Source organism: Hoplias malabaricus, chromosome 1 (genome assembly GCF_029633855.1).
Source record: "Hoplias malabaricus isolate fHopMal1 chromosome 1, fHopMal1.hap1, whole genome shotgun sequence".
In the NCBI taxonomy this organism is placed as follows: domain Eukaryota; kingdom Metazoa; phylum Chordata; class Actinopteri; order Characiformes; family Erythrinidae; genus Hoplias; species Hoplias malabaricus.
This window is the reverse complement of record NC_089800.1, coordinates 70,013,367-70,034,241: the sequence shown is the minus strand read 5'-3', so window position 1 is coordinate 70,034,241 and position 20,875 is coordinate 70,013,367. Positions and strand designations below refer to the sequence as shown.

The 20,875-nt window shown below is 37.6% G+C and overlaps 1 protein-coding gene across 1 annotated transcript in view; it reads right to left on the bottom strand.

Annotated features, from left to right (window-relative positions):
- Positions 1-20,875, bottom strand: part of atp6v1ba (ATPase, H+ transporting, lysosomal, V1 subunit B, member a) — a 40,757-nt gene that overhangs the window by 5,889 nt on the left and 13,993 nt on the right. Inside the window, exons 2-10 of the mRNA XM_066672286.1 lie at positions 16,046-16,101; positions 15,808-15,906; positions 14,602-14,695; positions 13,577-13,654; positions 13,016-13,155; positions 9,359-9,460; positions 7,827-7,924; positions 7,171-7,294; positions 1,073-1,223 (exon numbers count right to left, since the gene is read on the bottom strand). Coding sequence (XP_066528383.1) covers positions 1,073-1,223; positions 7,171-7,294; positions 7,827-7,924; positions 9,359-9,460; positions 13,016-13,155; positions 13,577-13,654; positions 14,602-14,695; positions 15,808-15,906; positions 16,046-16,101 — 942 coding nt within the window. The remainder of the gene's footprint in view (positions 1-1,072; positions 1,224-7,170; positions 7,295-7,826; positions 7,925-9,358; positions 9,461-13,015; positions 13,156-13,576; positions 13,655-14,601; positions 14,696-15,807; positions 15,907-16,045; positions 16,102-20,875) is intronic.

The following is a 20,875-nucleotide window of genomic DNA, read 5'->3' as shown; positions in this document are numbered from 1 at the left end:
CATCTCGTCTTCTTTCTCTCTCACACACACAGGCTCTCTCTCCCTCTCTCTGGCACTGTATCAGGAGTCAGTAATACCTGTGCAGTTTGCAGGATTGTGGCTGAAACTGCAGACAGTGTGATTATATTGAAGGGGGTTTGATTACTAGTTGGCCAGGTGAGTGAGTTATCACTGTGTGTGTGTAAGAGAGAGAGACAGAGAGAGAGATCCTACCTCATAAATGATATTATCGAACAACAAAAAATGCTATAACGTGCATAAATGTCGATATTACGTGAATAATCAATAGTTAGTTCACTTCCATGTACTTGATTTTATTTGCATTTATTTAACCATTTCCTTCATATAAACATCTAAGTTATCCATGTTTTTTTTTTTTTTTTAAATGCACTCAATTTAAAGGAACATTGTGAAATATTTTACCATAAACCTACAGCTTCGAGGTCATTGTGATGCTGCCTCACTGACCTGTAATAATAAAAAAAGTTTTTGCTACTCGAGGCTCAGCGTTGCAAAAAACTACACTAGGAAATACACCCCTGTCCCTCCCCTCCCTGTGAATTTCAGTACAGTGCTGTAAAAATAATAATAATTACACCTGGGGGGCTTACCTAGCGTTCCTCTAAGTCAAGGGACCTTTTTATTTAAGAAGGCATACCATTTTGGACCTATCCCTTTTTTTTTATTTAACTTTTAAAAACGTGACAAGATTATGAGGGACAAAAACATTATTAAGACTACATTCTTAAAACTACTAGAGCAAGACAACATTACCTTGTATTAACCTTACAGGGACCATTGAATGTTTGATGGATAATTTTGCTGCTTCAAAATAAAAAAGCAATGGCTGGAAAATGATATTATTACTTTAGTTCTCAATCTGATTATAATTTTTATCAGAGTTTCCTTTCCAGGCAATTTAATCTTGCTTTAATCTGGGTTTTTTCAAGGTACACCTAATGGCCAAATGTGGACACTAGCTCGCCCAACATGTAATCTGAAATCAAGGATATTAATAGGCAGTTAGCTCCATCATAAATGCAGTGACAGTAAAAGGTGTTTTTTTAGCTACCATCGTTAGGCATGGTGAGGATGGGGATCTGCGTGATGGATCCGTTGCGGCCCTCAACTCGTCCGGCTCTCTCATAGATTGTGGCCAGATCAGTGTACATGTAACCGGGGAAACCACGGCGACCAGGCACTTCCTCACGTGCAGCAGACACCTGAATGCACACACAGAAATTCACTTCTATTACTATTAAAAGCCAAGTAACTGTATTCTAACAGTAATATATCAATATCCATATATACTGTCCAGGACTAAGTCTAAAACCTTCTGGGGAACCAGCCCACAGATTTTGAAGGGATTGTAGCATTTAACTCAGATAACGACTCATATTTTGTTGAAAATGAACAGTTTTTTTCTGCTGCAAGCTGATTGGCTTTTTTTGGAAGCGTGGGAGTTCTCCAATAAAAAAAGAGGTTTGTTGACTGATACAAGCTCATTCAGAAAGGTGCAAAGGTATCTTAAAAACCACCCTCCAGAATATTGCTAAGAAACTGCTAAGATTATAATGGTCTCACTCACCAACTTCCATTTGAAAGAACACATTGTGAATAAATGTCTAAAGGTCTAATTAAATTAAACATACTGCATTTGTTAATATTGTATGGTAAAGTACAAATGTCAAAGAGGCAAAAAAAAACAGAATTATATTTAATTAAAAGCAAAAAGGGACACCTTATTTTAAATTTATTCAAATATAATTACACTAAGCAGAATGAATGAATGAACAAAAATGTTAAATAAATAAAGGCAGATACCTTAATGTGAAATGAAAGCAAACATAACAAACCATAGAGCATTTACATTTCAGTGTACAGACTGCAACACTTTTTGCAGATTAGTTTACATGAATTTGAAAGAACAACCTTCTTATAACCTTGGCAGATGTTCGCCCATCAAGACATCCAGTATCTCACACGCATGCTTATTTGGTGTGTAACAACCCCAAGTGCTCCAGGGGCATTAACATTTAACTTGCTTTAATATTCAATACACTTATGTAGTGTACACTATGACAAGTATTTATGGACTATCATAAAAGTAACCACTGATCTTGAGCAAATTTATCTCAAGTGTAGCCTTCTTTAACCTTCTTCAAAACTTATGTAAGCACTTTTTTAATTTTACTGATCAAATAGACAGCATTGAAACAACTCAATCCTTGGATTGACTGAATGTTCTATTTTTAGATTACCTTCTTGCTTGAATGTCTTTATGAAAGAGCATATAGCCCTGGCTTTCCTTTTAATTACTAAAACAATTAAAGTAATTAATTCAGACCTTGTCGACCAGCCTTGGTCATGCATGGTGTTCCTCAAGGGTTAGTTGTTGGGCCACTTTTATTTTCAGTTCCTTGACTATATTTTGGCTATTTTCACACATGTAATTTTCATGTGCTGATGGTGATATAATACTTCTTTTATCCAAAACATTTCCTTGCATGTATGGAATAGCATATAACCTTTGTCTTGTGTTTTAAATCTAACCCGGTTCGCCTTCAAATTAATTAGTTATTCCAGCTTTATTGATACTACTATTCAACAATTATCAAAGTATATAATATAATATGATAAGAAGAATCAACAGGAGAAAAAAGGAAGAAAAACTATTTGACCAATATTTAAAAAAAGTATCTAAGGATGTATTTATTATTAGAAGAGAAGAACGCACAGGGCATGCTGGGTTATTATATTATTATATGCTCTTTGCTTGACATCATGGAAAAAATGTTAAACCTCTGAAGGTACCACATTCATCTGTTCAACAGATCATAAGCAAGTGTAAACGCCATGGGACGACGCAGCCACCATACTGTTCAGGAAGGACACATTTGCTCTCCTAGAGATTAACATGCTTTGGTGTGAAAAATACAAATCAATTCAAAAACCAAAGCAAACAAGCTTGTGAAGATGCTGAAGGAAACAAGTACAGATGTATCTAAATCAACAGAACATCAATTATAGAATATCAGATCCTATGTTGATATCTGAAAGACTGATCAGCAAGGCTGAATCCACTGGTCCAAAACCAATAACCATATTTTAATTTTTAGAGCATTGTACAAATGAAAAATTAACCCAAGCATACTTCCATGTTGTGGCAAAATGGCTTAAGGCCATCACAAAGTCCTGACCTCAGTCCTATAGAAAATGTGCGGAGACCTGAAAAAGTGAGAGAGCAAGGAAATTACACCAATTCTGTCAGAAGGACTGGGGATGTGACATAAGAAATTACAGCTGAAATAAGTCATTGCCTCACGTATTGTTTTGACATTTCACATTGTTAAAATATAGTACTGACCCTTACAGACATAAGAGATGGAATGTTTACTAGGAATAATGTGGCTAAGGTGTATGTAAACTTATGATAACTGTATGTCCACAAAATATTGGATATTCCTATATTGGTGGTGAATCATCATAATCAACAATCTAATCTATCAAACCAGCTGCCTTGCACTGAAGATTCCTACAAAACGACAAAGGTCTAACATGGCCTTTTCATCGCAGCAATACTTCAGACGATCAGTAGGGACGTTACAATCGACACATTTCTGTAAAAGTGGAAATCCTTCACATTGAAGACAATATGGATTTGACCATTACTCCTAAGAAAAAAAAAAAGTGAGAGGGAGGAGGGGTCATGGGGAGATTTACACTGCAGAACTGGTGGAGTCTATTGAAGGCTCAACCTTCGAGTTTACAGAAAGGGAAAAGAAGTTAAACGCTAATGCCCCTGGAGTTCTTGCTGAGTGGTTACGGACCAAAACAAGCGGGAGTGTGTGCGGCGCAGGTTGTTATTGACGGGTGAACGCCTGCCAAGGTTACAATCACAAGGAGCAGGAGGATGTGCTTTCACATGAATCTCAACTATTTGAAATGTGTATTGTGCGCTTACCACACATTCAAACATCAAAACATGCAGCAGCAAGGCACAAAAAAAGAGGGGGGGGGTAAAAAAAATTATATATATATATATATATATATATATATATAAAATGTGCAACCTCCAAACAGATAGGTGGGAGGGGGACACTAATGTGAAAAAACCCAGAAAACATCCATCACAAGACCTTTTCTCTTTCATCGAGCACCTAATAAAAATTAAGTTAAGGTATTTTCCATGAGGCTGTGGAATGCCTTATTTTTATGATGGAAGGAATGCATTATTTTCTGTCTCCATATTTGATGAGTGTGTGTGTGTGTGTGCCACATAATGGTTCATGGCTGTTCATGCTTTCTACTTCCTCTAGGAAATTGTTAGCTTCTATTTACACCGCCCTTGTTCCCCATAAACCCTTGTCATTGTCACAGCTCTTGAGCCAACTAAGAGGCATGTGCCTTTGTACCTAAATGCGATATTGTATGTTTATGGAGTGGCAGATGTTTCTGAAATCCTTCTATTGTAGGCACCAGAGGCACAAAGCCGTGCAGGGAAACCCTACACCCAGCCCGAAAACTGCCCAGCTCTTAAACTGCTCCAAATGTCAAGAGCTGCTTGTTAAGTGTGTGTCACAGCCAGACTTTCTCCATTCTACTGCTGTAAACACACCCCACAGTGCAATTGGACACCAACATCTGGGAGAAATGTCATCCGTCTGGGCTGCAGCTCATGACTTAAAACTCAAGCTGACACTATGTAACAAAAGCTTTCATTGAATAAATTTATCAATGCCTAGATTTCCATAGTCTCCAAAATCATACATTTAATTTCTGTGAGTATTTGAGTGCTTGATTAGCTCTGCACAAAAAAATGTTAATCCACCTCTTCTCAAAACATACAGCATGGAGCTCCATCACTACAGAAAATGCGTTTTGACTCTCCACAGCCTAGTCCTGGAGGCCATATAGTGCTCCATGTATTGTTCAGCATTTTTAGGCTGATCTGCATACTGAGGACACAATTAAATATTGTGATTAGATATTGGTGCACCTTAAAGAAGATTTAATCATAATTATAATAATACACAAGATGTAAAAAATCCTATGCCAATTCATTAGAGCTTCACATAGGGCACACCCCACTCTCTTGTTACCGGCAGCCACACAATTTCTATTGCTCCAATACTGCAGCTACACTCTAAGGTTGCTGTGGCCGTTTATGAGCCAATCAGCAACCAGCTACCATTAACATCTTCGGTTACTCATTGAGTATTCAAACCACCCACTGCTTCACAGGGGTCATCATGTAGGCACCTCCCCTCGTCAGTGTTTCGCTGAATGAAGCCCACGACACCTGCAGAAGGTTCGACAGTGAAGTCTGGCATCCCAGACCCACACCCCTCCAAGCTTATTTACAGTCGTACCTTACCCTTAAGCATCAACAACTGTAAGTCCACACTGGCCTCTCTGGTGACTAAAGCTATACCGAGCCCCACTGGCACCATTAATGCATGCTCAGTGCCACCAGTTCCATGTGATCTTTTACGTGCTACATCACTAACTACCACAACAGCACCTCTACAGTGTATTTCACGAACTAACTACCTAAATAAATGTGATGAGCACCTGTCCATAAATATTTGGCCACAGTGTATCTAGTGTAGCGCATATACACACACACACACACACACATTATATATATATATATATATATATATATATATATATATATAGACACCTACAGGCCAAGAGGCAGAAGGCAGAAAGAGGTCTTTTACTTGTCTAAATGGGCTTCAAAGTGACCAAGTGACCCTCCTGCTTTTCTACATGCTCTATTTATCATAATGAGGTCAGGGGGACATTTGTAAGGCTTTTCATTTCAGACTGCCTACTGGTATTCTTTCACTTGTCCCAGAAGTGGATAATCTGGCAGTATGGCTTCTCATTTAGGTTCAATATCCATGAGCTTAAGATTAACGAGTGGTGGGACAGAATGGCCTGGCCAATCTTCATTTATGGACCGGTTTGTATTGACCACAGTTATGGAGATGATTGTGTGACCCTCTCTGGAAAAAAGTAAGTGTGTAAAAGAGTTGATGGTTACAGAATTTTTCCAAGGTCACTTTTTGACATAGGCAATTACGGAATGAAAATGCTTGTGAATTGCGGTCAAGCTGCAGCCTGACCTCCATTTCCCTCGGACACTACCTTTGAAAAGGAAAAAGGTCTGATGGGGCAGCTTCGCAAAGAATTTGTTTTCTTCAGCCACTTCTACACTAGGGCAACTTGAAGGGCATGCTACGTTATGAAGTTTCTTACAGAGATACACAGACTTCTTACAGCTGAATAATTCATACTTGCAAAGAAATTGGTCTGCCAACATGTCACACTCAATAAACGAAGAAAATTCAAGTATTCTGACATCAATGACACATTTTAAAAAGGGACAATTTTTGTGCCTGAAGATCTGTACAGCCACAGACAGACATGTGCCACAATGGCAGACTTAAAAAGCTGGCTGAGTTAGATGTGGAGTCTTTGGCAGCATGTGCTACTGGAACTTTCTTTATAAAAATGGAAGGAGAAGGCCTTGAAGGGACAAGACGACCCATTCCCCATCTAAACACAAAAATTATATTTTGCTCTTCTCCAATTTTCCCCTTCTTCCATTGTCGCATTTCAGCCTCCCCATATTAAGATTTTTTTTAAAGCTTGCCATTGCAGTAGAGATGACAGAAGCAGCTGCCAAACCATAAAACTATCATAACTGACATTAACTGTCAGACAATTCAAGGTAACAAAAACTTTTCATCCCAATAGTAAAACCACTAATAGGAAGAGTAAACAGGGAATGTTTTCCCCCCGTCACAGTTATTTGAGTGGACATTTTCCACAATAAGATGAACAGAAAAGAATGTGTCCACAAAGGCCTTTGCAAGACTTTGACCCACTTTTGCAAAATAAGAGTACAGGAAAAAAAATGTAGATTTGCACTTCCTTAAAGAAAACACAGTATGCAAAACAAGAAAAGGGCTTTAGGGTTCAGCTAAAAGAATGAAAAAACAGGCGAATGAAATGAAAGACAAAGAAATAAGAACTGTAAAACCAGAAAGAACAGAACAAAGAGAAAAAATAAATAAAAATGCAAGCATTGTAGTAAGATCTACATGTAGACCCAATCGTAGAAAGGAAGTTCATTTTCCTGGAAAGTGAGGTCCTCACCTCTCTCAGAGCCTCAGCATAGGAGCTCATGTCCGTCAGGATGACCAGCACATGCTTCTCACACTGATAGGCCAAATACTCTGCTGATGTTAGGGCCAGACGGGGTGTGATGATGCGCTCGATTCTGGAGAATGAATAAGACAGGGACAATAAGTCTTCTCACAGAGATGTAACAGCTATACAGCTATAGAGCAATAGACAAAGTATTCTCAATATTTAGTTATTATTAGTCTACAAATAATAGTTCAGAATAAACGCCCAAATTTGCAATTTTGGACTGTTGGTACCGAATAACTGGATCAAACTGGTGATCTACTGATTAAAGTCCCTGCTCTTAGGGCCGGTTCCCTTCAAATCAATACTCAACATGGCTTTATATCATTTGACTTCTATGTCATTCTTCTTACCATTTTTTTCACAGCTGTCCTTCACATGGTGTGAAAATTTCATTATGAATAAACCTGTAGGAATGCTCTAAAATTAATTGGAATAAAATCTTTTTACTTTCATTTCCAATGAAAGTTAAGAAGGTTATTTTCTTTCCCCTCTAATATTACTATTTTGGGAGATACATGTATTTAACTGGACAGTGACGATATGTAATAATTAAGTCACCAATAAAACGTGACCAAAAGCGACTATTAATAATCACTCACGTGGGGTCATTGGCCAGATTCAAGAACAGACAAACGTTGTCCATGGATCCGTTCTCCTCGAAATCAGACTTGAAGAAACGGGCAGTCTCCATGTTGACCTGAGAATGATTTAATGATACTGGTTAATTTGAAATATTGCAATCTCTATACTACCACTTTCAAGGCATTTTGAAGATGCTTGTATCATATTTTTATTTATTTATTTATTTTTTACAGACAAAGGCTAATGTAGAGCTATGATTTTTCCCCAAGGTCTCTATATCGTGTAGAATTTCATGCTTACCCAAGTGGGGGCTCAAATCCGAATCTACTGCATTAAGAATGTTATCCACTACACCTTGCTATATATTTATTTATTTATTTATTGTTTTTTTTAAACATAACAGTTTTTAACTGAACCTTATATTGCCAATGTTTTTCTTTTTTTTTATTAAGCTAAAGGCAAATATTTTGGCCAATAATACATACTTTTTCAGGTTTTAACACTTGGAAAAACAAGTAATGGTTCTTTAGTTGTCACATAGGTGCTCAGTTGCCATGGATTAACTTGAAATTCCCCATATTAAAATAAAGTTAATAAAATGGTGATGATTAAAACTGAAGCTCCTTCAATTAAACAACAGCACTCTTTTGAAGTGTGTTTTTAATCTTTCCACCTTCCTGGATCAGCCCCTTCCTGAAAACGTACTGGTCAGCTTCAAGTGCCCGAGTTCCCACGCTAAACTTATCCTGTTCAAACAATGCTTTAGAGTTAGTGTCCAGGTATTCCCAAGTGTACAGAATGTAGGAACTTTGGGCCATTTTCTGACCATCAATAAGCTACAGCACTTACGCTGCTAAAGTAAGTCCCTACACAAGGCAATTTCCTGCCCCACCTTTCAGAAGTAGGTTTAGGACTTCAGCTGGACTGCACAAAATCAGGATCTAGTGTTACACATGGTGAATGGAGCAGGCCTTAAGCATTAAACCCAAACACGGTACAATGGACAACAGCAGGGGAAGCCCAGGTTAATGGAGGTCCTCCACAGCTGAGTGTCTGAATGTGGAAGTGAACATGACACCGGACCCCAATAACACTGACCACCAAGGCCACAGTAACAACAGCTTTACAGGACGGAGGGGGCAGAGGTTAAGGTGGGGTTAATGGGAAGATCCAAGTCACATGCAGACACATCTGAGTCAAGACATAGGCCATGTATTTGTGTATGAAAACCAAGTGTTTTATCAACACTTGAATTTATATGAAACCATTTAGTAAGTTAAAATAAGAATGCTTCCCATAAATTGCCATATATCACAAAATTAACAATCCTACCCTCTTTTTGTTATGAAACCTTAAATTGCAATTCTGAAAAAAATTCAATTATATATATATATATTACGCTAAAGGTAAAATCGTCCTAAATTTAAAGGGAAATTAAATGCAATTAGGTTCCAATTAAAAGGGAACATAACCATTTTGAAGCTTAAACAGTTTGTCACAAGCAAAAAATAAGACAAATAAGTTAAGCACTATAGATTTAAGCACTCACTCCCATAGCAGCAAAGACAATGGCGAAGTTGTCAGAACTGTAGTCCATAACGTCCTTCGACTTCTGCACCAAACCAGCCTGACGACAGATCTGAGCAGCAATCTGAGAAGAAAAAAAATGAATTGAACAAAGATATTTGTTTTTTAACCTGTTTCCGCTTAATTTTAACCATTTCTGGAAAAAAAGTCATTTGTACCAAAACCACAAGTCTCCATTAAATGTCCAGTTATCTTAAACAAAAAGCACTGTTGGCTAGCATCATGTAGAGTGACAGAGGTTAAAGGACTCTCCAAACCAGGCAGAGTAAGCAAAGCTTATTGTGCCCTCAGACCCAGATTGGTGACTCATTTACTCATCATCTCTTCAATTCAAAGCAGCTCTGGGATGAAAAATATCACTCTTTCAAGTACACACATCTTGAGTATGGTAACAATGTATGTAAAACAAGCAAACAAATTATTATATATTTTTAAAATAAATAAATTAAAAAGCATCAACAATATTTTACAAACAAAAACCACATTATAAATGTCTATTAAATAAATAAATACATTTTCAAAATGCAAAAATAGACACAGATTATATAGTTCATAGGTGAAAAGGGTACCATCTGGATAAATAGGGATAAAAATGAGACCATCAAATAATGCCAAGGAAAAATTTAAATCAAAACCTCATCACCTTAAAATAATAAATTGGGGGTGGGGGATGTTTCTACTTTAACACACGACAGAGACAGAGAGAGAGAGAGAGAGAGAAAGAGAGAGAGAGAGAGAGAGAAAGAGAAAGAGAGAATGTGTGAGAGAGGGAGGAAGAGAGAGAGAAAATGTGTGAGAGGGGGAGGAATTTCACGCTTATCACTTAATGTAATGGTCCTGGTGTCTGATCTGTTCTGACCCATGGATGAACTCTGACCCTGAACACCTGTTTCTTTAAGGGGATAAAAACGGGCATGACCTTGCCAGCTTAATACAACCCCCAACTTCTATTGTCCCCCTCATTTTTAATGAGCATTATAATATTAGGTCATTTTATGTTTGATTTGAAACCCACTTCTAAGACTAAATATATCTTTTTAGACATCTTTGATGATAAAAAGCAAGCTGAAACTGTATCAAACACGGACACCCAAAATAATCAAACTGTTTTAATTATAATTAGAAGTTGAAATTTCTGTTTACAGTTTGGTAAATATATTTTTTTAGCTTACACAAATGCCATTCTGCTTACTAATCAAATAAAGATTAAAGAGAGTTTATTGTCATTTGCACAGTAAGGAACAGGTTTCATGTGCAATGAAATTCTTTCTTTGATCCTCACCAAGAATGCCAAATGGAAGAGAAAATACAACGAATAACTAGATATATACATAAGTGAACGGTAAAGTGAACGAGTGCTACAATCACAAACAGCAATAAGTAGAAACAGTAGCAGGTAGTGTCGCAGTCACACAGCTCCAGAGACCTGGAGGTTGTGGGTTCGTTTCCCGCTCCGGGTGACTGTCTGTGAGGAGTTGGTGTGTTCTCCCCGTGTCCGCGTGGGTTTCCTCCGGGTGCTCCGGTTTCCTCCCACAGTCCAAAAACACACGCTGGTAGGTTGATTGGCGACTCAAAAGTGACCGTATGTGTGAGTGTGTGTGTTGCCCTGTGAAGGACTAGCGCCCCCTCCAGGGGGTATTCATGCCTTGCGCCCAATGATTCCAGGTAGGCTCTGGACCCACCGTGACCCTGAATTGGATAAGCGGTTACAGTTAATGGATGGATAGAAAGATGACTAACAGTCCAATGTGGAGTTACACAAATTAAAACAAATCTCATACTTGCAGAATTATTTATAGCTAATTTATTCATTAAATGGCACCATAATGTAAATGCAGTGTCAGCAGAGGTGCCTAAGTCTCTTCTCATAATAAGACCTGTCACTATGTGTATCACATGCCTCATTAAGAACTCAAATATTTAACAAATTTTCACCACACACATACGTTCCTACCGGCCCAGCAGCTAAATAGGCCCTAGACACTGCTATATAGAACAGTGTGTCTGTGTGTGTGTGTGTGTGTGTGTGTGTAAGCGAGAGGGTGTTAATGAGGCCTCCAAGTAGGATGATGTTTGGGACAAGACAGCCACCTCAAGCGTTAAAATCCCACAGCTGAGTTAACTGGCCCATACTGAACAATAAGAGTCACTCAGTCACACACAGAGGATCACAATCCTGCTTCAGCCCAGCTGCTTAGCCCCCTGTTCCATGCCTCCAATATAATTCATTTCCAATCAAAACAGCCATTGTGTTATTCATTTTTTACTAGAATGGTCAAAATGACCCAGAAGCCTGAATATATATATTCCAGGCTTCTGGGTCATTTTGACCTTTCTTTTGATGAACAGTGCAGAAAAATGTATTTACTCTCTATAGTGGTGCTGCAAATGTCACAGTGTTTTTTACTTTTGCACACTAACAGTAACTATTGCTTGCTTTATTTAATTTAATGTATTCTGAAAGTATTTAATGTCACACTGACCAGTTTAGAAAATAGCAAAAACAACACAACAATGAAAGCTGATGATCCAAAGCCATTCATAGATAATTAATGGCTCCAGAAAGTTTGAATTAATGAAACCTCTTGTTTTGAAAAAGCATTAGTTCATGGAAGGTTCTTACATGTCTAAGGACAGTGCATGTGAACCTTTCTTATGTTCATTGACATGGTCTCTATACGTATTTCGAAAGCTGTACAGCGTCTGTAAGAGCCTCCACTGACAAGCTGTAAAAATGTCACGGTGTGTTTGTAAATTGTCCCCCTGACCCACTTCTGTTACGACAAGCAGCAGCACCACAGGCAGAAAACAATTAAAGCTCCTCCGCCTAATAACAGCAATCAGGGGATTCTGTGCCCCTCTCTCTTTCTCTCTCTCTCTCTCTCACACACACACACAGACATAGGTAGAGATAGAGAGAGATGTCCATTCTGAACAAGAATGTGGTGAAAAACAGCAGCAGGTTCTAACAGGCAGAATGTAAATGTGCCTCCTGTGGTTTAATAGCTGCACCAGCACAAGCCAAACCATAAACAGCATGTAGACCCATTCAATCACTTAGCTCAACCCTGGAAAACAACCATAGCTATTTTAGCTCAAGATACTTCAACAAATCTGGTTATTAGTTTCAAATAGAGTCTGACAAATTAATCCTTGGCTGATTTTAAAATACATTAAATATCTGAAAGACATAATCTCATCCAAAACTTCAAAAGAGTTCATTGGTAGTTTGTCTCTAATTGCTTTAACAACAGCTTCTTCTCTTTTGGGAAAGTCTCACAGTAGATTCCAGAACACTGCTGTGAGGATTTGATGGCATTTAGCCATGAGAACATAAGTGAGGTCAGGTCCTGATAGGGGATAATTTGTTCAGAGTGGTACTGAATGGAGCTCCATCACAACACAGACCAAGAGGGCTTTAGCCACCTTTGGCCAAAGCTTAGCCTTGGACATGGACATAGGTTCATGTGCAGCTGCTCCAGAGAATCTAATTTCTATTTTTGGTCTGTGGAGATATATTATCTGTGTCATCAGTGGGCACACCTTCAAATAACAGATTTTATCTAATTATATCAATATAAATCAGTATATAAATAATGACAAGAATTAAGACACACACCTCATTATGCGGAAGTCCAGCAGCAGAGAAGATGGGAATTTTCTGGCCTCTGGCGATGCTGTTCATGCCGTCAATGGCAGAGATGCCAGTTTGGATCATCTCCTCTGGATAAATACGGCACTGAGGGTTGATTGGCTGACCTGAGTGAAGTTAAATTAGAGGTGGATGGTAAAATCAGGTTTTGTTATCATTAAAGTCAATTGTGTTATTTTGATGAACAATGTCAGTGTACTGTGTACATGGTCATCATTTATAAACACTGACCAACTGCATGACGTTCAGCATGTGAATTTTTTTTTACCTTCTAAAACTGTGGGTATCTTTTAGTATAACATTGTTACAGTATCCCCCATCCTTATGAGAATCAGTTACTAAAAGGGCTGAAATGTCAAAATGAATATGTGAAAAGATGGCAATTTAAGGTTTTTTAATCCATGGGGTCATTCTAACAGACTGTAATACAATAATAAATACTCATAAGGACAATACAGGAATACTAATAGATTCGAATAACCTACAGGAAGTGTAGGGGATAATGTGGGAACAGTTGAGATGTTTTACCCATGATGTCCAGGTAATCTTCAGCTAGTACAATGGGGCCACGATCTATGGGTTTACCAGAGCCATTAAAAACACGTCCTACAGAGAAAACAGCAAGGAGAAAATTAACAAACCAACATGTTTCACAGATGGACAAAACTATTGCTTACAGTATGGATTTTCAAACCCAGGTCACGAGCAAAAGTTGCAGAGAAAAATATTAATAATGAAGTAACTGAAATTTAACAGGCTCCAAAAAATAAAAAAAAAATAACCTGTACACAAACACCTCCTTGTTCAGTCTTTACATTGCACTTTTCTTAGGTCTGACTCCTACACCTGGTTTTCAGTGTCATCCAAAGAACAACACTTCAAGAACCTGACAAGTCATCATAACGCAAATAAAACAGCAGTGTTTCAGTCCTAGGCTACTAGCAATGCTCTTAAGGTAGCTGTGCATCTGTCTGCAGTGATATCCCATGCCTTCAGAAGTGTTCAATAATCATATCATCACCAACTCTTGTTATATGTCAAGCGCTAGATTGTAATTGATTTATCATTTAAGGTGGACTAGCTACCTACCAAGATATCAGCATACTACTAGTTATATGTTATGATTTTTATGAAGAAAAGGGTGATAATACATTATAACTATATTAAAATAAGATTGTTGAAATTGTTATCACAGTTTTTAAAGAAGAAAATATCCTGACACTTGTGTGTGTTGGTTTATTTCCCAGCAAGAATTGAGACCCCTACGCCAAGGCAAAACAGAGAAATGGGTTCATCACCAAGTCTGAGTATTGTTAATAGTGGTGTTGATAAACAAATAGGCCAACATAAGTTATCATTTGTTTTATAATAGTAAAAGTTCAGCGTTTGTGTTGTATGGATTGTGATATAAATCAGTAGACAAAATGTGGGTTATTTGGAAAACAAAAGGTGAAAAATCCTGGCTTACAGTATTCCTTATATTTCAGTTACCATTTTTACTCCCGTCACATAAAGCTAAAAACGTGATTTTAAGTTATAATCTGAATGCCTACCCAGCATGTCTTCAGACACAGGTGTGCGCAGGATGTCACCTGTGAACTCGCATGCAGTTTTCTTAGCATCGATCCCTGAGGTCCCTTCAAATACCTACGGATGAAAAAAAACAGACTTCAAAACCGGTCACTAAAATGAAAATGTATATTGGACTAATTTGTATATTGTAGATTACACATTTTAACATAAAAACTGAATGTGGAAAAACAGGCTAGTTGTAGCTTTAAAAAAAAAAAAAAAAAAAAAAATATATATATATATTATTCTCAACTAGATGCCCTATAGCACCAAGTCTGAAATTACAACCTGATTCCTAAGTGTGTTTTATTATTTATATATTTTATATATTATTTACTTTTTTATTTTTCTGTAACTGAAATAAAAGAGTCCCAGTTTACAGCAAACTTGTTGTGAAACATACAAATGTGAAAAGTCACAACTGTGGAAGCCATCTGTTATTGGCTCAAATATTTCTGATGATGCAATTATATACAAGTTAAGCAATGAAAACTTTGGCTCAGAATTCAGTCCACAGGAGCACAGAAAATGTATAAAAGTATATATTCTTTAAAAAAAGTACATTTTAATATGCATTTTAATATGTCAAACATATTTGACATGCCTTCTTCATTCTTCAATGAATATGGTGTGGTTAAACATGCATTAAATATATGTTTTAATAGATGTAATGAAGATTCACACCCAAGGTAACACAAATCACTTCACTGACATATTAAATGAGATGTCAGACACACTTAAATTGACCTGTCATGTGGTACATTAGTTTAGCAATAAATCAGCCCTTACTCATTTCCCCTTCACCACTTCCACGTTGGAAAACCCACACAATGAGCAACAGTCACTTCAGAAATGTTTCATGGTCATGGAATATTTAATTTGTGTTAAGGCTAAATCTACACTAAGTGTATCTGCAAAGATTCATCATCAACTACAGGCAAGAAGAAAAAGATATAATGGCATCCTCAAACTCAGAACAACGTGACATATTAATGGAACAATCTTTATTTCAAAGCATCTTTAATATGTCAAATAATAACTGACAGGTAAAGTTTACAGAAAATGGATAGATGCAAAAATATTAATGTTGCCTGTAATATTCTAAAACACAGAAGGAAGAAGACACAGAAGGAACCAGAGGACAGTGGAGGTGAAGGAGAAGCTGAAGCAAGCTCTTGATGTCTCACCTGAACTACAGCTTTGCTGCCAATAACCTCTAACACCTGACCACTCCTCCTGGTGCCATCAGGCAAGGTGAGATGGACGATCTCAGCATAACGAGGAAACTAGATATCAGACAGAGACAGAGCACATAGGAGATTGAGGATGCAAAAAGATAAGACTATAAATATGAAATTAATAAACATTACAAGTTTCAAACCCATAAATAAAGGAATATACACAAAAAGAACTCCAAAAACTTACTTTGACATTGTCCAAAATGACCAATGGACCATTTACCCCAGACACGGTTGAATATGCTGAAGAAAAACAGAAAAACATTTCCACTTCAATAAAACCCATAAAGATGTTAACAAATGATCAGTGCTGTGAGTTACTGATAATGAAAATAATAGCAAAAAGAAGAGAAATATTAGCTAGATAGTCTTGTGTGAGGATCCTGCTCCCTCTCCAATAATAAGTGGCCTTATATGGTGAAAAAAGTGCACTATGAATGCCTTCAGTCATGCAAAAAATAAGAGCACACTGTCTTACACCACCTGTGCACCTAATTGCACAAAGTGACCTTTTCAAAAGCATCGTCACTGACATTCAGGGCATTTCCGTGTGCAAATGTCAGGGCTGGCCAGGTCCTCTATCTGCAGGCATCAAGCCAGGACTTCCAAGTCAGGTTCCCACTCCGCCAAATCAACGAACATGACCCTGCCCCATTCAAATAGGCACAGGGGATGCCACTTTTTCACCCATAAACCATCACCTTCCCATAGCTTGCCTGTCATTTAGTGGCCCAAAGCCTGAGTGTAATGCATCAGAAATAACAGACATCACAGAGCGAGAGAGGGTTAGAAACACTACTTTCTGGGGGGAACTGGGTATTAAAAGCTCTAACGGAGGAAAAGTAGGAGTGTATGGAGCATAAGTGAAGGATTGCTGTGGCAGAGTAATGTGGAAAAGCATTGGTAACTTGGATCACAAACACACAGGAAAGTGACCGTTAGACAATACAATGTGCCCAAGTCTGTTTCAGGCTTAAACTGGTAGAAAGGCAAGTTTGGGCAATTTCCCTCCATCCCAAAGCTAACTTCAGTCTATGTAAAGTTTGCTTCTTTAGTTTAACACTGCAGCTAAAATGGCTGAAGTAACTAAGAAAATAATAATAATTAAAAAAACTTGAGTTTACCAACTAGAATGCTTTAAAAATCAAAAACGTAACTCATAGCATGTTGAGTTGTTTAGTGACTTCAAAAAGGCATGTGGATAGAAGACTCTTGAACATCCATACATACATAAAAGCACCATGAACAATTCCAAGCAGGACATAAAAAGTCCACCAATTTTGGGTGGGGGAACAGTGGAATTGCATTATTTGAAGTGATGTAGCTCCATCCTATACCTTTGGAATGAGCTGGAGTGTTTTTTGTGATCAGAACTAAACAACATATGACTTGACTAGTATTTTTCTGGCTCAGCACAATCCAATACCCAGAGCAAATGATGCAGTATCTGCTGTAAAGCTTCCCTAGAAGATTAGTGTGTTACGGCAGTAAAGGTTGACAAACTCCCTATTGATGCACTTGAGGAAAATAATTGTCTCTCTTTTTTTGGCAATATAGTGTAAAAACAGCAGTTGCACCCATTTTGTTTTGTTTATACAGGAAGAAATGTTTCATACTGCATATTTGTCAGAAAAGCAAAACAAAAGCAACTCTTCTTGTTTCTTGAAGAAGATGTTAAAAGCTTAGATACAGCAAAAAATATATAAATAAAACAAATAGGGTTATAAGCATCTCATTTATTTCCTGGATAAGATCCAATATAAAGCTAAAAGAACGAATGCATTGTGTTTTTTTTTTTCAGCTTCAAAATCTAGCAACCTTTGAGAATCTTCTAATTTGTTTAACAAAAACATACACATATATATATAAACGTGTGTGCGCACATGCATACACACACTCAGAGGCTGCAGGTGTGTATCCCGGGTGGGCCATCATTAGCAGAAGGACTAACAATAGCAGCAGAAATGGGGTGTGGTCCTCACTTTGGCTTTTCGCTTGCTCTGGGGAAACATTAGCTGCTCTGTCACTAGAGCCAATGTGCTGTCTCTGGGTCTCAGAATCTGAGCCTGTTTCTGTGGACGAGGGCAGCAGAGGTCAACTCCAACTTGTTCTGGGTCGTCCATCAGGGCCTCAATGTGTCGGGCTTTTGGAAGTGTTGAATGAATGGGTGTGTGTGTGTGTGCTTGTGTGTGTTGTAAACGCATCAGTGTGTCAGGTTTTTGTGTGTGAGGCGTCAGTCTGAAGCCTCATATCAAAGCCTGACGGAAATGAGGCCTGGCTTTAACTCCCAAAATTGCAGCCCAACAGGGAGCGGCCATTCTGCCACTAATTAGCCTGAAAAGCACTGAATAACACACACACACATATATACACACCTGCATCTCACGCCCAATTAGTAACATAGTTTGGGAAGGAACGAGAAAAAAAAGGGAGGGAACGTAAAAGAAAGAAAGACATTTTTGTTTTGGTCAACACTTTGGTAACACTATAGCCAATATTGTCCAGTTCAGACACTTATTCACACAACCTATTGTTTGTAGTGTGCTAAATAGAGAAATAATATTCAAGATTTCTTTGTTTGGTCAACTTCTTGCTTGCCTGCATTATCCACATTACCACTTCGTTATAGAGCGCAGTAAATGACTGCAAAAAATCCCTTGATGGTAGAGTGTTAAAGTAAATAAATGAAAAGCTTTGCATTGCTTAACTCTCATCAGCCTAAATTATCCAGTTATAGCAGTGATTAGACACAACACATGTATTATACAACATTAAATAAAGCAATAATAAAAGATGATCAGATAATGTATTTGGACTCAGGATCAGACAGGGATAATACATAAGATTTGTCATTTGATTTTATTCCAAAAATGTTGACTGATTTTTAGCCCATGTTGCCTAGTTCAAACATGAATAACTCATAAAAGATTAAAGAAAATAATAATATTAATGCTGTTTTTGACAAATGTTTGTTCAGATGCTGATTGCACATCAGCCATCCAACTGTAACAGACTTTTATTTTAAAAGATATATGTATTTGCTAGACCCACAACAAATACTTAGATAAGAGACCAAAAACCTCACACATCCATAGTCCTAAACACACAATCATGTATGTCAGGAAATTCTATTTATCTACAACAGAGATGTAGATAAATGAGATTTTTATACATTCTGTTAAATTACCTGCAGAGACCAGACCTCTAAGAAAGCTGCACACGTTTATTGTGTAGATTAAAACATTGGGGTAGATATTCTCTGGGTAAAAATTAAATACTAACTATTCGACTAACCGTGGTTGGGCAATAGAAAAATTATTTCAGAAGAAATTTAATATTTTCCACACATATGATCATTTTGAACAGACCACAAAACCACCTGGTGATATTCATAATAATTTCACAAGGTGTATTTTGAAGAAAAATATCACAAACATGATAAACACAGTCATATTGCCCACACTACAACTAATTTGTAATTGGTGAAGAACTGAGGCATTATTTCCAAACAAAAGTAAACAGCATACACTGCCTAGTTCACAAAACTTCACACACACACACCAACACCTGTTACCAAAAATAAAACTTAAATTAATAAATAAGGCAAAATGCTTCAGCTGAAATTACTATTGCCTGAATTTCCAGAGTGCACATTTTCCACCTAAATAAAAGATAAGCCTCATAATTATCATTATGACTCTGAAAGAAAACACCAGCCTAATCACGCCCAACACCACATAATGCCCTTTTACAAATGTGCAGATATACACTGTTTTTTCCTGCAAATTCCAACGTTTTCTAAGACATTATGGGTTTTGTTCTACGCCTCCTTTTCAAACCAGCCTTGACAAATTGCAGTACGTGCTTTCGATGGATGTGTTTATAAAATGGACTTAATAGCTACACTTACCCTACAAATTGCCCATATGTTTCAAAAGAGATTCATATGGCTATTTACCGAGATGTGATCATAATTATGATGCAGGAAAATTGCCACCAAATAATTGTGCATCCACCTCTTAAACATCTCTCAAAACACAACATGGACACACCACTAATGGATAACGCTACTGAAATCTTTCAGCCAACACAACAAAAGTCTTATGCTGGGCATCAAGTGGAGATCTCCAAACCTTTGGCTTAGTCTCAAAGGGAAATGCCACCCATTTTATAAAATTTCTGGACGAGATGTAAACAAAATCATTGAGAGTGTACTGACATCAAATGCTTTGTTCTAGAGACTTAAAATGTGAGAATTGTTCCCAGAGGTGGTGACAGGAACAAGATGTGGGGAGATCAATGCCATTGTTACAGGATATTTTGGCCAGTAATGTGTTTTTCAAAAACATTTTTTTTATTATTTTAGCATTGTCAATATTCCATACAAGATCTCAGAAGAGATGTAGGTTCGCTGCTGGTTACAGAAAAAAAATTACTTCCTAAATTTGTCGTAGACATTGTGACCCTGGGTCCCTGTAATCACTGGTGTAAAGAAACCATTTCACATCAAACCACTCTGAACATCTGTTCATATTGCAACCAACCAATCATGTAGAAATGGTTAAATGGCAGATTTTATTTTTTTTTTCAAAGGTTCAAGGAGAAACCAAAAAACAGAAACAAGGGAAAACATTTTAATACATGAACATTTAACAAAATAAAGAGGGGACATTTATATAAAAAAAAAAAAAAAAAAAAAAAAAAAAAAAAAAAAAATAACCCTCAACAAAACACCTCTACGGTACAAGCCAGTTTGTGAGATTGTGGTGAACCTGGCTGGCTCTACCCTTGAAGCTCTGAAAGGGGCCTCAAAGAAGGGAAAAAAAACCCAGATTAAAAAATGGCTATACATTTGCCAGGCGTGAAGTAGCAACATTTCCCATTAGGATTGAAAAACTTTGCCCGCCTCTGGCAGGACACTTGAGCTGGAGTGGCTGCAGTGCGAGGGCCGAGTGTGTAACGGCGGCCCAGCGGAGCTGCCAAGCCGCCATTGTCCTCCGAGACGTTAATTGGTTCT